This window comes from Panthera tigris, chromosome X (genome assembly GCF_018350195.1).
Source record: "Panthera tigris isolate Pti1 chromosome X, P.tigris_Pti1_mat1.1, whole genome shotgun sequence".
Taxonomy (NCBI): Eukaryota; Metazoa; Chordata; class Mammalia; order Carnivora; family Felidae; genus Panthera; species Panthera tigris.
The window spans coordinates 41095435-41115919 of NC_056677.1; the positions used below are offsets into that span (position 1 = coordinate 41095435).

The 20485-nt window shown below is 42.0% G+C and overlaps 1 protein-coding gene across 5 annotated transcripts in view; it reads right to left on the reverse strand.

Moving 5' to 3' along the window:
- Positions 1–283: 283 nt before the first annotated feature.
- Positions 284–20485, reverse strand: part of ZNF41 (zinc finger protein 41) — a 45871-nt gene continuing 25669 nt past the window's right edge. For 4 of the 5 annotated variants that reach the window (XM_007081605.3, XM_042974561.1, XM_007081607.3 and 1 more), the window contains 3 exons: positions 13003–13129; positions 12647–12742; positions 284–2876 (listed from right to left, as the gene is read on the reverse strand). In XM_007081605.3, coding sequence (XP_007081667.1) covers positions 856–2876; positions 12647–12742; positions 13003–13129 — 2244 coding nt within the window. In that variant the 3' untranslated portion in view covers positions 284–855. Of the gene's footprint in view, positions 2877–12646; positions 12743–13002; positions 13146–20485 lie in introns of all 5 variants that reach the window. The other variant, XM_015537317.2, reaches the window with a different exon arrangement.

Genomic DNA, 20485 nt, shown 5'->3' on the forward strand with positions numbered 1-20485 from the left:
TAAAGCGAGACTTTCAGCTTAAAAATTCTATTTCATTTTTAAAAAATATTATATTTTGGGGGGGCCTGGGTGGCTCGGTCGGCTGAGCGTCTGACTTCGGCTCAGGTCACGATCTCAGGGTTCATGAGTTCGAGCCCCACATTGGGCTCTGTGCTGACAGCTCGGAGCCTGGAGCCTGCTTCGGATTCTGTGTCTCCCTCTCTCTCTGCCCCTCCCCCGCCCTCACAAATAAATATTTAAAAAAATTTTTTAAATATTACATTTTTTAAATTCTATCGTGAAGGGAAGAGACAGAACAGTTCCTCATGGCAATCTTTTTTTTGTGTCTTAAATGTCAACGATCACAAAAACTTGTGGCTTCTACTCACAGACCTGCGTTCCCAAATAGTTTTCTGCCTTGACCTTGGTGCTCTAAAAACTCTTCTCCCCGCCCTAGGAATCTGAAAAAGAAGTGGCCAATATCGAGTACTTTTACACCCCGGGGGACGAAGAACTCATCAGTGCCGAATTTATCAAGTCCTTCATCCAAAAAGTGAAACATAACAGGTTCCAAGTCATCTCCTGGGGTCTCTATTTGTACCGCTTGTAGGAGCTTGAGGGTCTGTGGATGAATCATGCACCCAAATAGGACTATTGCTCAAATGCTTTATCAAAGCGTCTCCCTGCACGTCTAATTGCGCGTCAGCTTGCGGCGATGCAGGTACTTGTACTTCCCGTTGACTGAAGGGTACTTGGCTTTGCCTGCCTTCTGTTCACGGAAGCTGTAGTGTCACGGTCACTCCTCTTCCCGTCTACGAGACATCTGACGCGTACCGAGTTGTGAGGTCCAGCTGAAGGCGTTTGCCGTCAGTGCCTTCATAGCTTTTCTCCACTGTGCGTTTTCTGGTGTTTAATGAGGTTTGATCTGTCGGTGAAGGCCTTCTGACATTCTGTACAAGCGTAGGGTTTCTTTCCTGTATGAATGATCTGATGCATGCTCAACGTTGCTTTCTGGATGAAGGCTTTCCCACATTTACTGCATTCATAGTGCCTTTCTCCAGTGTGAGATTTCTGATGGATGGTGAGGCGGGACTTCCAGGTGAAGGTTTTCCCACAGTCACCGCACTTATAGGGTTTCTCTCGGGTATGGATTTTCTGGTGTGTTATCAGATTTGACCTGTCGGTGAAGGCCTTCCCACATTCAGCGCATATGTTGGGCTTCTCCCCTGTGTGAATTTTCTGATGCACACGGAGTTGTGACTTCTTAGTAAAGCACTTCCCACAGTCACTGCATTCATAAGGCTTCTCTCCAGTATGAATTCTGTGATGTGCAATGAAGTGTGATTTCTGGATGAAGGCCTTCCCACACTCAGGACAAACGTAGGGTTTCTCTCCTGTGTGGATTCTCTGATGCACACTTAGTGTTGATTTCTGGATAAAGGCTTTCCCACATTCATTGCATTCATAGTGTCTCTCTCCGATATGAGACTTCTGATGTATTTTGAGGCGTGACTTCCATATAAAGGCTTTTCCACAGCCATTGCATTTATAGGGTTTCTCTCCAGTGTGAGTTTTCTGGTGTTTAATGAGATTTGACTGGTCACTGAAAGCCTTTCCGCATTCAGCACACATGTAGGGCTTCTCTCCAGTATGAGTCTTCTGATGTGTAGTGAGGTTTGTCCTATGAGTGAAGACCTTTCCGCATTCTGTACATATATAGGGCTTTTCTCCTGTGTGAATTCTTTGATGCACGTGGAGTTGGGACTTCTTAGTGAATGATTTTCCACACTCACTGCATTCGTAAGGTTTCTCTCCGGTATGGATTCTCTGATGTGTATTGAAATGTGATTTCTGGATGAAAGCCTTCCCACATTCAGTGCATACATAAGGTTTCTCTCCTGTGTGGATTCTCTGATGCATTCTGAGCGCGGACTTTCTTGTAAAGGCTTTCCCACATTCACTGCACGCATAGTGTTTCTCCCCAGTATGAGTCTTCTGATGTATATTAAGGTCTGAATTCTGGGAGAAGCCTCTTCCACATTCACTACATTCATAGGGCTTTTCTCCTGTGTGAATTCTCATATGTCTAAAGAGATACGATCTGTGGAAAAAGGCTTTTCCACACTCACTGCACTTATACGGTTTCTGCCCAGTATGAATTTTCTGATGTGTAATGAGGTTTGACTTGAGAGTAAAGGCCTTCCCACACTGAGTACATATATAGGGTTTATCCCCTGTATAAACACTTTGAGGTCCATCAATCTGTGGCTTCTGAGTGAGGGCGTTCTCACTTTTATTGCATTCGTGGGATTTTCCCTCAGCATGCATTCTCTGATGCTCAAAGAGATGTGACTTCTGGGGGAAGCCCTTTACACACTCAGTACAAACATAAAGTTGCTCCCCGGTCTGAATTTGCTGCTGGGGGATGAGAACTTGTTTGTTGCCAAGATGCTTTTCACATTGATTAATTTTCCAGGCATTTGCCCCTGTGGCAGCATTCTCAGGGGAGGAAGAGCTGTGGGCAAAATTGTTATCGTTTTCAAAAATCTTATCAAGGTTCTTTGTTGAATTGCTTTTATTATGGTTATGTAAGTTTAAAGTGTGCTTCAAACTCTTTCCAAATGTGTCATAGTTATGGAGTCTTTTAATTGAAGGAACAAGCTTGGAACTCACGTGAATTATTTTTTCAATATTTTTACATTCACAGCTCAGCACTTTCACAGGACTTAAAGGGTTATTTTGGCTTCCTGGATACCTCTCTAGCTCGCTATTATTTTGCCACAATTCTTCTAAAATGGAACACAAAGGAGCTTTTCTTATAGATTGACCAAATTTCTCACAGGGGAGTGGAACTTTTCCAGAAATTCTCTGTTGTTGTACTTTCCCAATATCCTCACCTAAAACGAAAAAGAAGAACGTAAAAATGACTCAAAGGGCAATCAGCCGAGGGTACATGTAGTTCAGACGAGATGGGGCGCGTTTGGGGTGGTCTGGCCGTGGACGGGGTACAAGGTGGACACAGAAATGGAAGGGTCCATATGACAATAATGAAAATAGTAATAATGTAGTAATACAAAATTCTTCTAAAGCACTTACTATATACAAAATAATTTTATAGCATTTATGATGCACCAGGCACTGTTCCAAGTGCTTTATGCATAAATAGCTCATTCAGTCCTCACTAACCCCTAAGAGGCAGCTGTCATGACCAGTCAGATGAGAAAACAGAAGTACAGAGAAGTTGTGTAACTTGCTGAAGACCAAATCGCTAATTAAGTGAGGGAGATGGGCTGTGACCCTGGGAATTCATATCTGTTATGTAGGAGGTCTTGATAATGAGACTAACCAGAAGAAGAAACCTAAGTCTGTTAAGGGGAATCCTAGCACGGAAGAAATATTTCAGATTATATGTCTTTATTACTTATCAGCTCTAAACCTTTCTCTTTTTTTTTTTTTTAATTTATTTAGTTTGAGAGAGAGCCGGAGTGTACACGTGAACGGAGTGGGGGGCGGCACAGAGAGGGAGGGAGAGAATCCCAAGTAGGTTCTGTGAGCCTGACGCTGGGGCTCGATCTCATGAACCGTGAGATCGTGACCTGAGCCGAAATCAAGAGTCGAACGCTTAACTGACTGAGCCACCCAGGCGCCCTTGCTCTGAACCTTTATAACCTCTCTGCTTTGTCTTGCTTTTCCTCTGAACCATAGGAGCACCAACATTAAATTTCTGTGCCTCAGAGATCCATTCCTCTGCAGCTATACCCAACAGTGTTGCAACATCAACCATCCAAATAGTAAATAGGTATCTGTGCTCCAACTCTATAGCCAGCTGCATGTTTTCCTTGGTCCCAGGGATATACGCTTTCAACAAGAGCCAGATAGGAGAGGAAAAGCCACCTGAGGCAGAAAGTACAAGCCGTCCGCCCACAACTAATTGCACTTGCATTTACCAGCCTCGCTTTGTCCTCACCAGCGAAAAGTATGAGCAGAAGAGGTATGTGCAGCTTCCAAGCCGGGCCTAAAGTCAGTGGGAAAAACTCCTCTCTTCCCCTTTCTCCTTCCCACTGGACTCAGCAGTGACCCAACATTAACCACGTAGCTGACCATGGTGCCCTGGGGGATGGCAGGGCAATGACTTGGAACATGGCCCCTGAATGACCCGTCAGGGGTAGAGTTGACCTGTTGACTGCATCCGTTCACCTCCGAATTCTTACACAAGAGAATTTATACTGAGTTTGTTGTTTGGTTTCTCTGCCTATTCAAAATTCTATCTGCTGTGAGTGTAGAAAGCCGACAGGGTACCACTCATATTGATACCTAATTTGGCCCAGTTTTCTGCTCCAACAGAAAGGCTGAGCTTGTTAACATTTCTTCCCTTTCCAAGTATGATGTATGGTCCTTTGAATTCCCCTGAGCAGACACTTGCAAAATCCTGCCGAAAGAGAGCAAGATATCCTCCGCTGCCTATCTCCCCAAATTCAATAACTGGAAGTTTGCCAAACATTTTCCAGGCTCTGCCTCAGTGAACTGAAGAATAAACGTGCCAGGTACCAACCTATTGCCTCTCGGCTCTGAATCCACTCCCCTTTGCCTGCTCTACAAAAATGGATGTGAGTCTCTTTAGATATGTTTCCTTTGCCAACTGGCATGATGTTGGCCCTTTTCAGCACCGGGTGATGGAGAAACACTGCAGGAGGAAGGGGTTTTGCTTCCTGGTTCCGGTGGGCCCACTCAGCAGCCCCCCTGCCGTCCCAGCAAGGGCAGCACGTCCGCCACCGGGCTTCCTGCAGCCACCTGTGGCTTCGCCACCACCACGCTGCTGATGCACTTCTAGCTCCCCGGGCGCCCAGGTCTTGCAGTGTGGGTGGCTTCTCTAGACCTCAGCTCCTGCGGTGGGGACGACTTTTCGAGCACCTATCTCCTGTGGCTCATACGGCTTCCCAAGCACCCAGCTCCCGTCAACTCTGGGAGCTTCTCTAGCTCCGGGCTTGTGCAGTGCGACATGGCCAGCAGCACTCCGCAGTTTACCCTAGCACCCCTCTCAGACGATTCGTAGGGGGCTGCCTCCGCTGAGAAGCTTCCGCATGATCAGCTTTCTCTGGAACCCCAGAGAGCAGATTTCCAGCGAGTTCCACTCTTCTTCCGTGCTGTGAGCCAATGGCTGCGCCTCCCATCAAGCTCTGGATTCATCCCCGGGAAGCAAGGGAGGCCCTTCCTTGGGTGTTCAATCACAGCCCTAGAGGTACCAGCTGTTCTTTTTATCTGCTATTCCTTTATTCTTTAGATTTCTCTTTACTTTTACTAGCTAATCTCTCGTGACTTCAATCTCACCGTAGCCAATCATTCTTTATGTTATACTTTCGCTGTTCAAATTAGTAGGTCGTTTCTGTCTCCTGCTCAGCCCCTGAGTTACACAAGAAGAAACAGGCTCTTAGTTCTGGGAACTTTCTAAAAACAGAGAGGTAAAAGCCTCAGTTACCACATAGTCTAAAGTCTGTACTTTCTTTCTGAGCTCCTGTGGAAAGAAAGGTGAGAAAGAGGAAAGAGCCACATATGCTAGAGTCACTGAGCCATGTCATGGAACACCGAAATCTGATCACCAGGTGAAAATGTATCACTGAATAGACAGAGCACAGAATAAAGAGTCTGATTCATAGAACACTAATACATATGGTGGACATAAGTAAAAATTCTTAAATGCACATCAAAAAAAAAAAAACAACAATCAGCAAAATGAAAAAGCAACCTCTGTAATGTGAAAACGTTTTTGCAAGTCATATATCTGATAAGGAGTTAATATAAAGAACTCATACAACTCAATACCAAAAAATAAATAAACCGATTAAAAATGGGTAGAACTGAACAGACAGTTTTCCAAAGAAGACATCAAAATGGGGCTCCTGGGTGACTCAGTCGGTTAAGCGTCAGACTCTTCATTTGGCTCAGGTCATGATCTCACGGTTTGTGAGACTGAGCCCCATGTCAGGCTCCATGCTGTCAGCAAGGAGGCTGCTTGGGATTCCCTCTCTCCCCGTCTCTCTCTCTCTGCCCCTCCCCCACTCTCACTCTCTCTGGCGCGCTCTCTCTCTCTCTCAAAATAAATAAATAAACATTTTAAAACAAAAACACAAAGAAGACATCCAAATGGCCAACAGGTACATGAAAAGGTGCTCAACATCACTAATCACCAGGGAAATGCCAGTCAAAACCACAATGAGATACCACCTCACACCTGCTACAGTGGCTACATCAAGATGACAGAGAAGAGGTGTTGGTGAGGGTGTGAAGAAAAGGGAGTCCTTGTGCATTGTTGGTAGCGATGCAAATTGGTACAGCCACTATGGAAAACAGTATAGAGCTTCCTTGAAAAATTAAAAGCGGAACTACCACATGATTTAGCGATCCCACTTCTGGGTATATATCCATAAGAACAGGAATGAGGATCTCGTAGAGATATCTGCACTCTCGTATGCATTGCAGCATTATTCACAATAACGAGATATGGACACAATCTGTCAGTCAACGTTGAATGGATAAAGAAGATATATATATATATACCCCCAAGGAAATATAATTCAGCCACGAGAAAAATATTGTGCCATTTGTTATAACGTGGCTGAATCTTAAGGGTATTATGCTAAATGAAATAAGTTGGACAAAGACAAATACTGTATGGTATTATCACTTGTATGTGGAATCTCAAAAAAGTCAAACTCGGAGTAGAGTGGTGGTTACCTGGGGTTGGGGGTGAAGGAAATGGAAGTATTGGTCAAAGGGTACAAACTGCCAGTTCTAGGTTCTATGATGAACGAGTTCTGAGGATCTAAGATACGGCCTGGTAATTCGGGCTCACGATACTGTATCAAACACTCGAAAGGTGTTAAGAGAGTAAGTCTTAAATGTTCTCATCACAAAAAAGAATTGGTAACTATGTGACAGGATGGAGATATTAACGAAGGCTATGGTGTTAATTATTTTGCAATACATAAAGGTATTAAATCAACATATTGTATACCTTAAGCTTATATAATGTTATGTGTCACTTATATCTCAATAAAGCTGGGGGGAAATAGCATAAAATGTGGTATGCTTAGGGGGTGCCTGGGTGGCTCCATTGGTTAAGTGTCTGACTTCGGCTCAGGTCATGATCTCAATGGTTCGTGAGTTTGAGCCCTGTGTTGGGCTCTGTGCGGACACCTCAGAGCCTGGAGCCTGCTTCGGATTCTGTCTCCCTCCCTCTCTACGCCTCCCCCCACTTGCACTCTGTCTGTCTGTCTCTCTCTCAAAAATAAATAAACAGTAAAAATGTGGTATACTTAGGGATAAATTTGACAAAAGATGCACAAAACCTCTATACTGAAAGGTAGAAGATATCACTGAGAGGAAGTAAAGAACGCCTAAATAAATGGAAATGTATAACTTATTCATGGCTTCGAAGACTCAATAATGTTAAGATGTCAGTTCTCTCCAAACTGAGCCAAACTGAGCCACAGAGTCAACATAATCCCAGTCAAAATTCACTTTTGTAGAAATTGAAACACTGATTCTAAAATTCAAATGGATATACACAGTACTCAGATAGCCAAAACAATTGAAAGAGAAGAACAAGGTTGGAGGGCTAACACTGCATGATTTCAAATTTATTATATACTAATCAAAACAGTGTGGAATAGTATAAAGATAAATGAATAGATCACAGGAATGGAGTAAAGACTCCAGAAAGAGATCCACACACATATGGCAACTGATTTTCAATAAACGTGCAAAGGCAAATCAGTTGACAAAGGATCATGTTTCTTTCTAATGTTTATTTATTTTTGAGAGAGAGAGAGAGCACAAGTGGGAGGGGGCAGAGAGAAGGGGACAGAGGATCTGAAGCGGGCTCTATGCTGACAGCAAGGAGTCTGACATAAGCCTTGAACTCATGAACTGAGAGACCATGACTTGAGCCAAAGTCGGACATTCAACTGACTAAGCCAACCAGGTGCCCCAAGAAAGGATCGCTTATTTTAATCTTTTTTTAAAATGTTTACTTTTTGAGAGAGAGAGAGAGAGAGAGAGAGAGAGAGAGAGAGAGAGAATATGAAGCAGGCTCTGTACTGAGAGCAGAGAGCCTGATGCAAGGCTCAGACACACAAACTGTGAGATCATGACTTGAGCCAAAGTGGGACGCTTAACCAACTGAGCCACCCAGGAGCCCCAGCATCATTTTTTAAAAAATAAATGATGCTGGAATAATTGGATGGCCATGTGTAAAAAAGTGAACTTCGATCCATACTTGAATCACATAAAAAATTAACAGAAAAGAGATCACAGAACTAAATATAAAATCTAAATTTTCCGTGACCTTGGATTAGGTAAAGAGTTCATAGATACAACCCCCAAAGCACACTCTGTAAAAGAAGAAAATAGATAAATTAGACTTTGTCAAAATTTACAATGTCTCATGAGAGGTGCCCGGGCGGCTCAGTCGGTTAAGCCTCCGACTTCAGCTCAGGTCATGATCTAACAGTTCGTGAGTTCGAGCCTGGCGTTGTGCTCTGTGCTGACAGCTCGGAGCCTGGAGCCTTCAGCCTGCTTCAGATTCTGTGTCTCTCTCTTTTCTCTGTCCCTTCCCCACTTCATGCTCTCTCTCTCTCTTTCTCTCTCTCTCTCAAAAATAAATAAACATTAAAAAAATTTTAATGAAAACTTAAAAAAAAATAAATAAAATGTCTCATGAAAGACACTGATAAAATAAAAAGAAAAATTTACAAAACACATATCCTATAACTTGTGTTCAGAATATACAAAGAACTTTCAAAACTCAATAAGAACACAAAGTTCCCTATAGAAAAATGGACAAAATATTTGTACAAATACTCCATCAGGGAAGATATATGGATGTTAACTATTAGACATTACGAACGTGCTAATTAAAACCATAGTAAGATACTACCACCCACCTACTAAAATGGCTAAAAACATTTTAAATGGACAATTCCAAATGCTGGTAAAGATGTAGATCAACTGGAATTCTCATACATAGCTGGCTAGGATGTAAAATTTTACAGCTGCTTTAAAACTCAGTTTGGCAGTTTCTAATAAAATCAAACATACACTTACTGTACAACCCAGCAATCCCACTCCTAGGTATTTACCCCAGAGAACTGAAATCTTCTCATCACACAAAATCAGTAAATAGACTTCATAGCACTTTTATTTATAATCACCCAAACTGGAAACCATCCAAAGTAGTGGATACACAAACCGTGGTACATTTATACAGTGGAATACCACTCAGCAATAAAAAAATACCAAACAATGGAAGCATACAAGAGGATGAATGAGTTTTTAATGCATTATACTAAGTGAAAGAAGCCAGGCTCAAAAAGCTTCGTGCTATATGATTCCATATATATGACATTCTGGAAAAGGCAAACCTTATAAGGACAGAAAAAAGATGAGTATTTTTCAGGGCCAGAAGTAGTGGGAAGGAGTGACAACAAAGGGGTGTGGTGTAATTTTTTGCTCTATATTCTTGACAGTGGTGGTGGTGGTTATAGGACTGTACGCATTTATCAAAACACATAGAATTATTTACATTGATAAATTATTAATATCAATTACTGATAGCAATATCAATAAACCATAAAACTGTTTAAAACGGAGATGAGTAGAGGTTATAGAAAATACACCGATACAAGTTTGAATTGGAAATATGTGGCCATATTGTTTATCTCTTTGAAAGAAGAGTTTAATTATGACATACTAAGTAATGGGGAGTAATTGTTGGGTTTATTCCATAAAGCTGACAACATAAATGGAATGTTTTAGGTAATGACATCTGTCATTAGCACTTAAAGTGAACTAATAAAAAGAATGGAATCAGCAAATTCAATCAGGAATCGAATCATCGTAATCCAAGCATAAGAAAATAAGAAGCTGGTTTTAGGTGGTATTACTGGGAATTGAGAAGATGAGCTGAGATCCAAAAATGATATTTGCAAAAATGGAAAGGCACTAGGAACTGCAGGTAATTAATTAAAAAAAAAGACTAAAAGATTTAAGAAGCACTGACAGACTGTGACAGAATTTGAAGGTGAGAAGGTAATGCATGAGATGATGATTCAAATTTCTTATGTACTGAGGATCAAGAGAAACATCTCAAGGAAACTTTCTAGGAAGCTAAATCTAGTACTAAAGTACCAGTGAAGGGGAACCTGGGTGGGACAGTTGGTTGAGTCTCAGACTCTTGATTTTGGCTCAAGTCATGATCCCAGGGTCGTGGGATCGAGTCCTGTGTCGGGCTCCCTGCTGAGCATGGAGCCTACTTGGGATTCTCTCTTTCTCTCTGCCCCTCTCCCTTGCTCGTATGCCTGCCTCTCTAAAATAAAATTTAAAAATTAAAAAATAAATTAAAAAAATAATGTACCAGGGGCACCTGGGTGGCTCAGTCCATTCAGCATCGGACTCTAGGTTTTGGCTCAGGTCATTATCTTGCAGTTCATGGGTTTTAGCCCTGCATCATCAGTACAGAGCCTGCCTTGGATTCTCTTTCTATCCCTCTCTCTCTGCCCCTCCCCTGCTCTCTATCTTTCTCCTCCCCCCTCAAAATAAATAACCATAAAAATAAGTAAATAGGGGTATCTATATGGCTCAGTTAAGCATTGGAATTAGGCTCAGGTCATGATCTCACAGTTTGTGAGTTCGAGCCCCGCATTGGGCTCTGTGCTGACAGCTCAGAGCCTAGAGCCTGCTTCTGATTCTGTTTCTCCCTCTCTCTCTGCCTCTCCCCTGCTCACACTCTGTCTCTCTCTCTGTCTCTCAAAAATAAACATGAAAAAAATTTTAAATAATAAGTAAGTAAATAAATAAAGTGCCAGAGAAAACTGGACTGGGGATGTCAAAAGCAGAGTCATCAGAATTCAGTATGGATGAATCCTTGCATGTATATGAAGGAAAGACTGGTGAACAGTAGGCAGGGTCCCTAGGGCAACCTCACGTATGGGGATAAGGAAGAGGAGAAGACTGGGAAAAAGGGCAGGTAATAAATTGGATGTAAACCAGTAAGAAACCGAGGAAACCATAAGAGACTCTTAAATACAGAGAACAAACTGAGGGTTTGCTGGAGGGGAGGTGGGTGAGGGGCGGATAGGCTAGATGGGTGATGGGTACTAAGAAGGGTACTTGTTATGATGAGCACTGGGTGTTGTATGGAAGTGATGAATCACTGAATTCTCCTCATGAAACCAATGCTACACTATATGTTAACTAACTTGGATTAAAATAAATTTAAAAAAAAAAGAAAAAAGAGGAAAAAAGAAGGTAACAATAAAAATTTGAACATATAGAATTGAAGAGAAAAAAAAAAGAAACAGACAGGAAACTCAAGCAAAACACGGGGAACATCAACAAGGTCACTCATAGAAGGGGAAACTCAAACAGACCACAACAGATCAGTCATGAAAGGCTGAAACTAGGTACTGGAGAGATGTGCAATAAAAAAATGAGATGCCAGGGGCACCTGGGTGGCTCAGTCGGTTGAGCGTCCGACTTCGGCTCAGGTCATGATCTCACAGTCTGTGGGTTCGAGCCCCGCATCAGGCTCTGTGCTGACCGCTTGCTCAGAGCCTGGAGCCTGCTTCAGATTCTGTGTGTCCGCTCTCTGCCCCTCCCCCGCTCACGCTTTGTCTCACTCTGTTTCTCAAAAATAAATAAATGTAAAAAAAAAAAAATTAAAAAAAAAAAAAAAAAAATGAGATGCCACTTTATACCCATTGTTGGCCAAAAGATGAGAAAGCTTGGTTCTACTAATCGTTGGCAGAAACTGTTGCTAGTATAGACTCGTTCAGTCAACCTGAGAACAATATGGTGGCACTCAGTCAAATTCAGGATGGAAATATACAATGATCAGGCAAATCCCTTCTTCTGTAAACATCCCCTGAGACATTCTCACCCTCCATAAGGGAACACTGCTGTAGAAAGTTCTCGCAGAGCTGTTTGTATTAGCTGGGAGCTTCATTTAGCAACAACCCTAGGTTCCGCCACAGGGTGAATGGTTAAGATGTGCTGCTGGCACAGGGGGGATGCTTTGCAGCAGTCTGAAGGAGGGCAGCCAGCGGAATACACTGCAGTATGGACAGACCTCACGGATGAGTGAGAAAGAGGAACAGAATTAAGACACGTGGTGCAACACAATTTACATACACTAAGAACACCTACTCACACACCAACCCTCCAGGCTTTAAAAGACCACCGCACAAATTCAAAGACCAGACGCAGTAGGTCAGTTGCCCCTGGGAGGACATGTAGGGAAGGAGCACGTGGAATTGGCATAAAAGGGAAGACATTTTAGAATACCTGAACGTACAAGGAAAGAATCTAAGATAAAGTGGGTGGGAGTGGAGTAGAAAGAATAAAAAGGCTTTAGCTAAGATAAGGTGGCACGTGTGTGATCCAGGGTGCAGAGACTAGAGACAGCTCTCCTGTCAAAAAGCCAAACAACCAAGACAATGGCTTTTTGCGAGGGTTGTACTTAGAGACGTTGTTTAGGTATCAAAGACGCTTCTGTCAACCATCTCCAATAAACGACCAACGTTTAGAACTTTCAAGGCCGGTTATCTTCACAGCCTCTTCTAGAAAGAGTCGATTTGTTTTTGTGTCCCCCGTCTGCTCTGATCACACTCACCTGAACAGCTCTGATGTGGGGTTTCTCCCTCCAATGTCCATGGCCCCTCTCCTTGCTCCAATTTGAAGATGACCTCTGGTTTGGGAACCTGGTACCCTGTTGACAGGACATGATACAGGATTGGGTCCAGCTAATTGGGTTTCAGGGGACTTTCAGTGACATTTCCATTTGCCCTTCAGAACACGCATTGCACCGGGAACAGGGTAATAATAATAGTCATGGAAAGGGAATGAAGAATCTTGGACCAATCAAGGATGACACCATCACACACTTAAGATGTTCCAGAACACTCAGCAGCTGAGAATGGAAATAGCACACTGACGCCCCTGGCAGACACACAGGGCAGCTGTGCTTACCCACTGAGCGCAGGTGGCTGTAGTTCTCCAGTGTCACATCCCGGTACAGGCGTCTCTGAGCAGGGTCCAAATGCTGCCACTCTTCCCTGCTGAAGTTCACGGTCACATCCTCGAATGACACGGAGACCTGTAACAACACAATCCTGTTCAAGGCAATATGGTCAGCACTGGGGGGGTTGGATAGAAGGCAAATAGGAAGTTGTTTTCAATGACGTATCTGTATATGACATAATGACATAATGTATCACACAGGGTTTGCACTCAGTGTCTGGTTTTGTATTTTATGAGAGGAAAAAAAAAAACTTGTTGAAGTATCTTAGCATTCATTACGTATGTAGTACATTTATTCATTGATTTATGCAGTCATTCTTTTTCAAAAATGAGGATTAAATTAGGCTTTGTTTAAATCCGCTAGTTAATGTGGGCACTATATACATTTACTGCTTGATTATGTGCCAGCCATGGCAACATAGAATTGAATGAACTAGAATTGACTAAAAAGAAACGTAGGGGAAAAGGCAAAACAATAAAGCCTTTAAAATTAATGCAGAAAATTCCTTCCCAGGTTTTGGCACCCCAAAAAAAAAAAAAAAATGCAGAAAAAAGACATGATCTCAGATTAGGAAAATAATTCTCAAAACAAGATGCAAAAAACATTAACCATAAAGAAAGATTGATGTCTGGCTACAACACGTTTTAAAACTTCTATTTATTTAAAAGACAGCATTATAAGAGAACAAAAGGAAAGCCACGGAAAAGGAGAAGATATCTGCAACACATAGTACTGTCAAAGGGTTCATATCTAGAAGATGTAAAGAACTCTTACAAACCAATAAGAAGAAAAGAGAGCACCAAGTAGAAAAGTGGGCAAAGCATTTGAACAGGCATTTTACAAAAGGGTAAATCCAAGGTTTCAATAAACATGAAAAGGGCTTAACCTTGGTAACCAGGGAATGTAAATTTAAACCACAGTGAGACACCACTATATGACTTCTAGAATGTCCTCAATAAAAAAGACTGATAGTATGGAGTGTTGAGGAGAATATGGTGCAATGAGAACTCTCATATTGTTGATGGTGTAAATTGGCACAACCACGTTAGAAGGCATTTTTTCTTTATTGGGTAATGTTGAAACATGCATACACTAGGACACAGTGATTCATTCCATTCATGGAAATATGCCCAATCTGAATATGCATACATGTGCAATTAGAGGCATGGTCAAGAATATTTATGGCAGCATTATTCAAATGTGTGTAATATTTCATGATAAAAAGTTAAAAATTAGTAATTAAAAAAATCAGTGTTCAACATAATAGTAACAATATCTACTCTGTGAAAAATATTAAGAATAGTTTCTTAGTTGCTTTCATTTGCATAATCTCTAAGCATATACCCCACCCACTCACAAACTAACCAAGACCGGTTTTCTGCTAGAGAGATCTGGGGAGTTGAAGGAGGGAACCATGTGAATGTATTACCTATTCAAAAATTAAGTTAGGGGTGCTTGGGTGGCTTAGTCGGTTAAGGGTCCAACTTTGGCTCAGGTCATGAACTTGCAGTCCGTGCGTTTGAGCCCTGCATCGGACTCTGTGCTGACAGCTCAGAGCCTAGAGACTGCTTCCAATTCTGTGTTTCCCTCTCTGTCTGCCTCTCCCTGCTCGTGCTCGCTCACTCTCTCTCACTGTCTCTCTCTTTCTCTCAAAAATAAACAAACATTTAAAAACTTAAAAAAAATAAGTTAAAAATTACCAATGGGACCAAAATGGAATAGACATAATTCTTCCTAGGTCTCCTGCTAAGTATAGCTAAAACCCCTGGATATTATATATAAAACAAAGATAAGAATACTCTGGCCGTTGGAGAGAGGGAGGCAAACCTGTCGTGATCCTCAGGTGCTAGAGAAACTGGCAACTTAGAATGCCAACTGGCACAGGCAGGAACAGCCAGAGAAATCTGCTTTCATTAGTTCAAGTACCAGGAAAAAGGCAACGTAGCAAGAGAGAAAAACCTAGATCATATTGCCCTGTTCCAGCCAGGCATCACAGAAATAACTGTGCCCCCTACTTCCATTCTTATCAGTAAAGGCTGAATGGGGAGGCTAGATTTTCATTCCAGCCTGTGGGTAATGAGACCCTTCCCCCACAGCGTCAATTTAGGCTAGGTGGCGATCTTGGACTCCACCCCTGACTCAAAAAACGAGGTGTCAGTCTTGTCTTCCCACCAGGGTGGTGTCAGAGGTGGTCTGGTGGAAAGCCTGAAATTCTACCCACCCCCTCCCAGTAGCAACAAGGTGCTTGGCCCCTTCTGGGGTGTCAAAGGAGGCCAAGTGGGGAACTTGAACTTCCACTTCCACGTGGCAGTAAGGAGGATTTTTCTGAATCCTCTTCCGAATTCTCTTCAGAAAAAGATTCTCCTTTTCTAGCAGAACAGTGTCAGAGGAGGCCTATTAAACACAAGATTTAAATAATATCAAAGTCTCATAGTTCCCCAAAATATCCAGGACATAATTGAAAATCAGGCATCATGTGAAGAAGCAGAAAAATCTCAACTGGAACGAGAAAAGATAATCAACAGACACCGACACTGAGATGAGACAGAAGTTAGAATTATCTGACAAGAATTTTAAAGCAGCTATCATAAAAATGTTTCAATACACTTAAATTTGAAAATAGAAAGTCTCAGCAGAGAAAGAAAAGATATAAAGACAAACTGAATGGAAATTTCAGAACTGAAAAATACAATGACTAAAAATTTAAAACTCAACTGTGGGCTCAGCAGCAGAATAGACAGTACAGAGGAAAGACTCAGAGAACTTGACCATGGAACAATGGAAATGATCCAATATGAACAGAAAGAGAATTGGCTGGAAAAAAATGAGCAGAGCCTCAGGGATCTGTGAGACTATAATCGGAGATCTGGCATTGGTGTCATCAGAGTCCCAGGAGGAGGGGAGAAAGAGTGTGGGGCTGAAAGAGTATTTGAAGAAATTGACCGGAATTTTCTCAAATTTGGCAAAAGTATCAACTTAGAGATTTGAGAAGCTGAGCGAACCCCAAAAGGGTAAGCCAAAGAAATCTACACCAAGACACATTATAATCAAACTCCGGAAAGCTAAAGACAAAGAAAAAAATCTTGCAATCAGCAAGAGAGAAACCACAACTTACCTATTGGGGAAAAACAATTAAAGTGACAGTGGATTTCTCATCAGAAACCATGGGGGAGAGAAGGAAGTGGCCCAACAGTTTTCAAGGGCTGGAAGAAGAGAACTGTCAACTCTGAATTCCATATCTGGCTCTGGCAAAACTATCCTTAAGAAATGAAGTGGCACTGGCCAATACATACATGAAAAGGTGCTTGGCATCATTAATTATGCGGGAAATATGAATCCAAACTACCATGAGATACTACCTCACACCCACGAGAATGGCTAGCATCAGAAAGTCAGATAGCAACAAGTGCTGGTGAGGATGTGGAGAAATTGGAGCCTTTATATATTGCTGGGGGAGTGTAAAATGGTACAGCTGCTTTGGGGAAACAGTCTGACAGTTCCCCAAATGGTCAAACATAGTTGCCACTTGACCCAGCAATCCCATTCCTCGGTATATGTATCCTCAAGATAAATGAAAATATATGTCCACATAAAAATGTGTACACATATGTTTATAGTGGCATTACCCATCATAGCGAAAAGGTGGAAACAACTAACATGTACATCAGATGACGAACGGATAAACAAAATGTTGACCCATCAACATTTCCAATAAAATGGAATATTATTCGGCCATAAAAAGGGACGATGTACTGATACATGCTACAACATGTACACGCACAACATGCTACATTCTTCCCCGTCTGCCTATGTACAAATCTACCCACCTATCATATGGAATGGTGACTTCCTACTTTATTCATCAGGTTATAATCGATGATTATCATTATTTATTTTGCTACTCGAATTGTCCCAAATTTGGCCAGAGGGAGCTCCTTGAAACATTACGTTGAGTGAAAGAAGCCAGACACAAAGACCACAGATGATATGATCCCATTCATGTGAACTGTCCAGAATAGTGAAGTCTAGAGGACAGAAAGTGTATTTGTGGTTGCTTAAGGTTAAGGGAGGCAGGGAACACGGGTGGGGTGGGGAGGAGTGATGGCTAAAGGAAATGGGGCCTCTTTTTGAGGTGATGGAAATGTTGTCAAATTGATTGTGGTGGTGGTTGCTCCTACCCATAAATATAAACAACAGTAAGTTGTACACTTTAAATGGGTAAATTGTATGGTATGGAAGTCATTATTTCAGTAAAACTGTTACTAAGAAGAAATGAAAAGGAAATCAAGATATTCTCAGATGAAGGAAAACTAAGAAAATTTGTTGCCAGCAGACCTACCCTGAAGGAATGGCTAAAGGAAGTTCTCAAAACAGAAAGGAGATAATAAGAGAAGGAATTGGAACATCAGGAAAGAAGAAAAAATGGAAAAAGCAAAACTATGAGTAAAGACAGTAGACATTGCTTCTCCTCTCGAGATTTCTTTCTTTTTTTAATTTTTATTTATTTATTTTGAGAGAGAGAGTGTGTGTGAGCAGGGGAGGGGCAGAGAGAGAGAGAGAGAGAGCAAGAGAGAGAACCCTAAGCAGGCTCCATGCTGTCAGCACAGAGCCTGACATGTGGCTTGATCCCATGAACCATGAGATCATGACCTGAGCCAAAATCAAGAGCCGGACATGTAACTGAGCCACCCAGTACCCCACCTCTTGAGTTTTTTCCTAAACTATGTTTGAGGGCCAAACCAAAAAGTCTAACATTGTCTATTGTGGATCTCCATGTATGTAAGGGAAATATTTAAGACAACTGTATTATAATAAAAACTGGTGAGGGTAAAGGGATTTTTTTTTTTGAGGGTAAAGGGATTTAAAGGCAGCTGAGTTTTCTATACTTTAACTGGTAAAATTTTAACACCAGTAGACTTGTTTGGTGATGGAATAGTGCTGTATGTGTATTATTGCCCAGGGATCAATGCATGGTTGGCAGAGAACTACACACACACACACACACACACACACACACACACACACACACACACTGTAGCAATGTCAGTTTCCTAGTGATGCAGGATGTAACCACTGAGGGAAACTGGGTAAAGGGATACATGAGACCTCTCTCTACTATCTTTGCAACTTCTAGTAAATCTGTAATTATTTCCAAAGAATACCAAACTACCAATATGAGCCTCAGAAGGACCGGAGGAATGGACACACCAGAAAAGATCAGAATGCTATTAAAAAGAAGCACTCACCAGAAAAGATCAGAATGCTATTAAAAAGAAGCACTCACTTCTCCCTTGTCTGCCTACCTACATACCTATTTACCTATTAAATGGACTGGTGACTTCCTACTTTATGCCGTGGGTTATAACTTATTGCTATCTTTATTATACTTTGCTACTCAAATTGTCCCAAATTGGACCAGAGGGAGTTCCTTCAAGGTAGCTCCTGTGTCCTGTCGACTCGTCCCCATCTTTTGAACACTTCATTACTTTCCAGAACAATGAGTTCTTCCAGGATCATTTTGTACTCTCTCTGCTCTAGCCCTGGAGTCTGTCTTTTCTCCAAAAAGCTCTAGTTCTTGGTGACTAATGACAAATCGAGGTGTGCTCACTGTGCCTGGCATGTAATTATACTTCCAGCGGTCAGAGAGAGGAATATTTTCCCCTTATAGTAGAATGCCAACTAATCAATGTAGGAGAAATGATGGGATTAGAACATCATTAGGGAAACAGTACAGTAATTAACTGTTACACACAAGAATCACCACAGGATGCTAAAATCAGAGAACATGAGACACAGGACATTTATGTAGTCTCAAATTATCCCCCCACAAAATGGTTTTTAATTACGCAGGGAAAGATGGTCATGTTATAGTACTTGACGGACACCATTGTAGTCGTGGGTAATCAGTTAGTATTATCAAGAAAGGTTACATTGATATTGAATGCCTGCTGACATGAAGCCCTGAGAGGAACACAGCATCATTTTTGTGATATTTCTGAGAAAAAAAATGAATAACTTAAATCAAATGAGGAGGCAGGAACAAATCCAAATTGAGGGACATTCTTCCAAATGTTCAGTGTCACGAAAATCAAGGAAAGGCTGAGGAACTGTTCCCGATTAAAGACTAAAGGGACATGACAATTAAACACAATGCAGGCAGCTGGATTGGATCCTGGATCAGGGGAAAATGCTCTAAAGGACCTTACTGTGACAACTGGGAAAACTGTATATTACACATGAGATGTCAGATAATTAGATAATACATGGTATGTTAGTACCCTCATGGTATGTAGTAACATCAGTATGAAAGTTCTTGATTCTGGTAACTGTACTGTGGTTATGGAAGAGAATGTCCTTGGTTTTGAGAGATACACATTGAAGTATTTAGGGGTAAAGGGGAATTGTGTCTGCAAATTACTCTCAAATGGTTCAGAAAATAAAGTTTTAACTATATCTGTGTGTATAAACATATACACACGCACACACAAACATACATGCATAAGTCAAGAGACAGCAAAAGCAAATGTGGCAAGATGTTACTATTCTTGTAACTTCTCTTAATTTTAAAATGATTTCAAAAGAATCAAAAGTTTCAAGAAAATCCAAGCTTTGAAACTCCTAGTAGAAAATGTAAGTGAGGGGCACCTGGGCGGCTCAGTCGGTTGCATATCCGACTCTTGATTTTGGGTCAGGTCATGATCCCAGGGCCGTGGGATCGAGCCCTGAGTTGGGCTCCGCACTGAGTGTGGAACATACTTAAGATTCTCTCTCTCTCTCTCTCTCTCTCTGCCCCTCTCCCCTGCTTGCGTGCTCTCTCTCTAAAACATAAATAAATAAATAAATAAATAAATAAATAAATAAATAAATACATAAAATTTAGGTAAATGTTTGTTCAGGCCTTGGGGTAGGTGAGGATGTCCTAAACAAGACAGAAAACATGCTAAGTATCAAAGAAGAGATCCAATGATTTGACTATGAGGAAATGAGGAGCCTTTATTCACTTTGGGGGCCTGGGTCACCCTCCCTTTGTTGGTGAATGTTCAGGGGCACCAAGCAGGCAGGGAATTCACAGTACGTTCTCCACCACCAATAGCTCCTGGAGGCAGATCCGTAAGCACCAGAACATGCCCAGCACTTCTCCACCCACCAGCTCTCCTGAGCACGGCCCTGAGGGTTACTGAGAGCAGGACCTCCACTTGGGCCCCTAGCAACACCCCCTGACTTGTGCCCCCTTCTTCACCCAAGAGCAGTCAACCAGGGAGAGCCCTGGGGTCAGGCTTGAGCGAAGCTCTCATTTTGCCTGCCCATCCAACCCACCAGCTTGCCGGCTACCCAGGACAGGCCCACAGGTGTGTGGGTAACACAGGGGAGGAGCCTCAAGCAGCAGGACAGGAGTGGCTATTTACCCACCAGTAGGAATGAATGAAGATG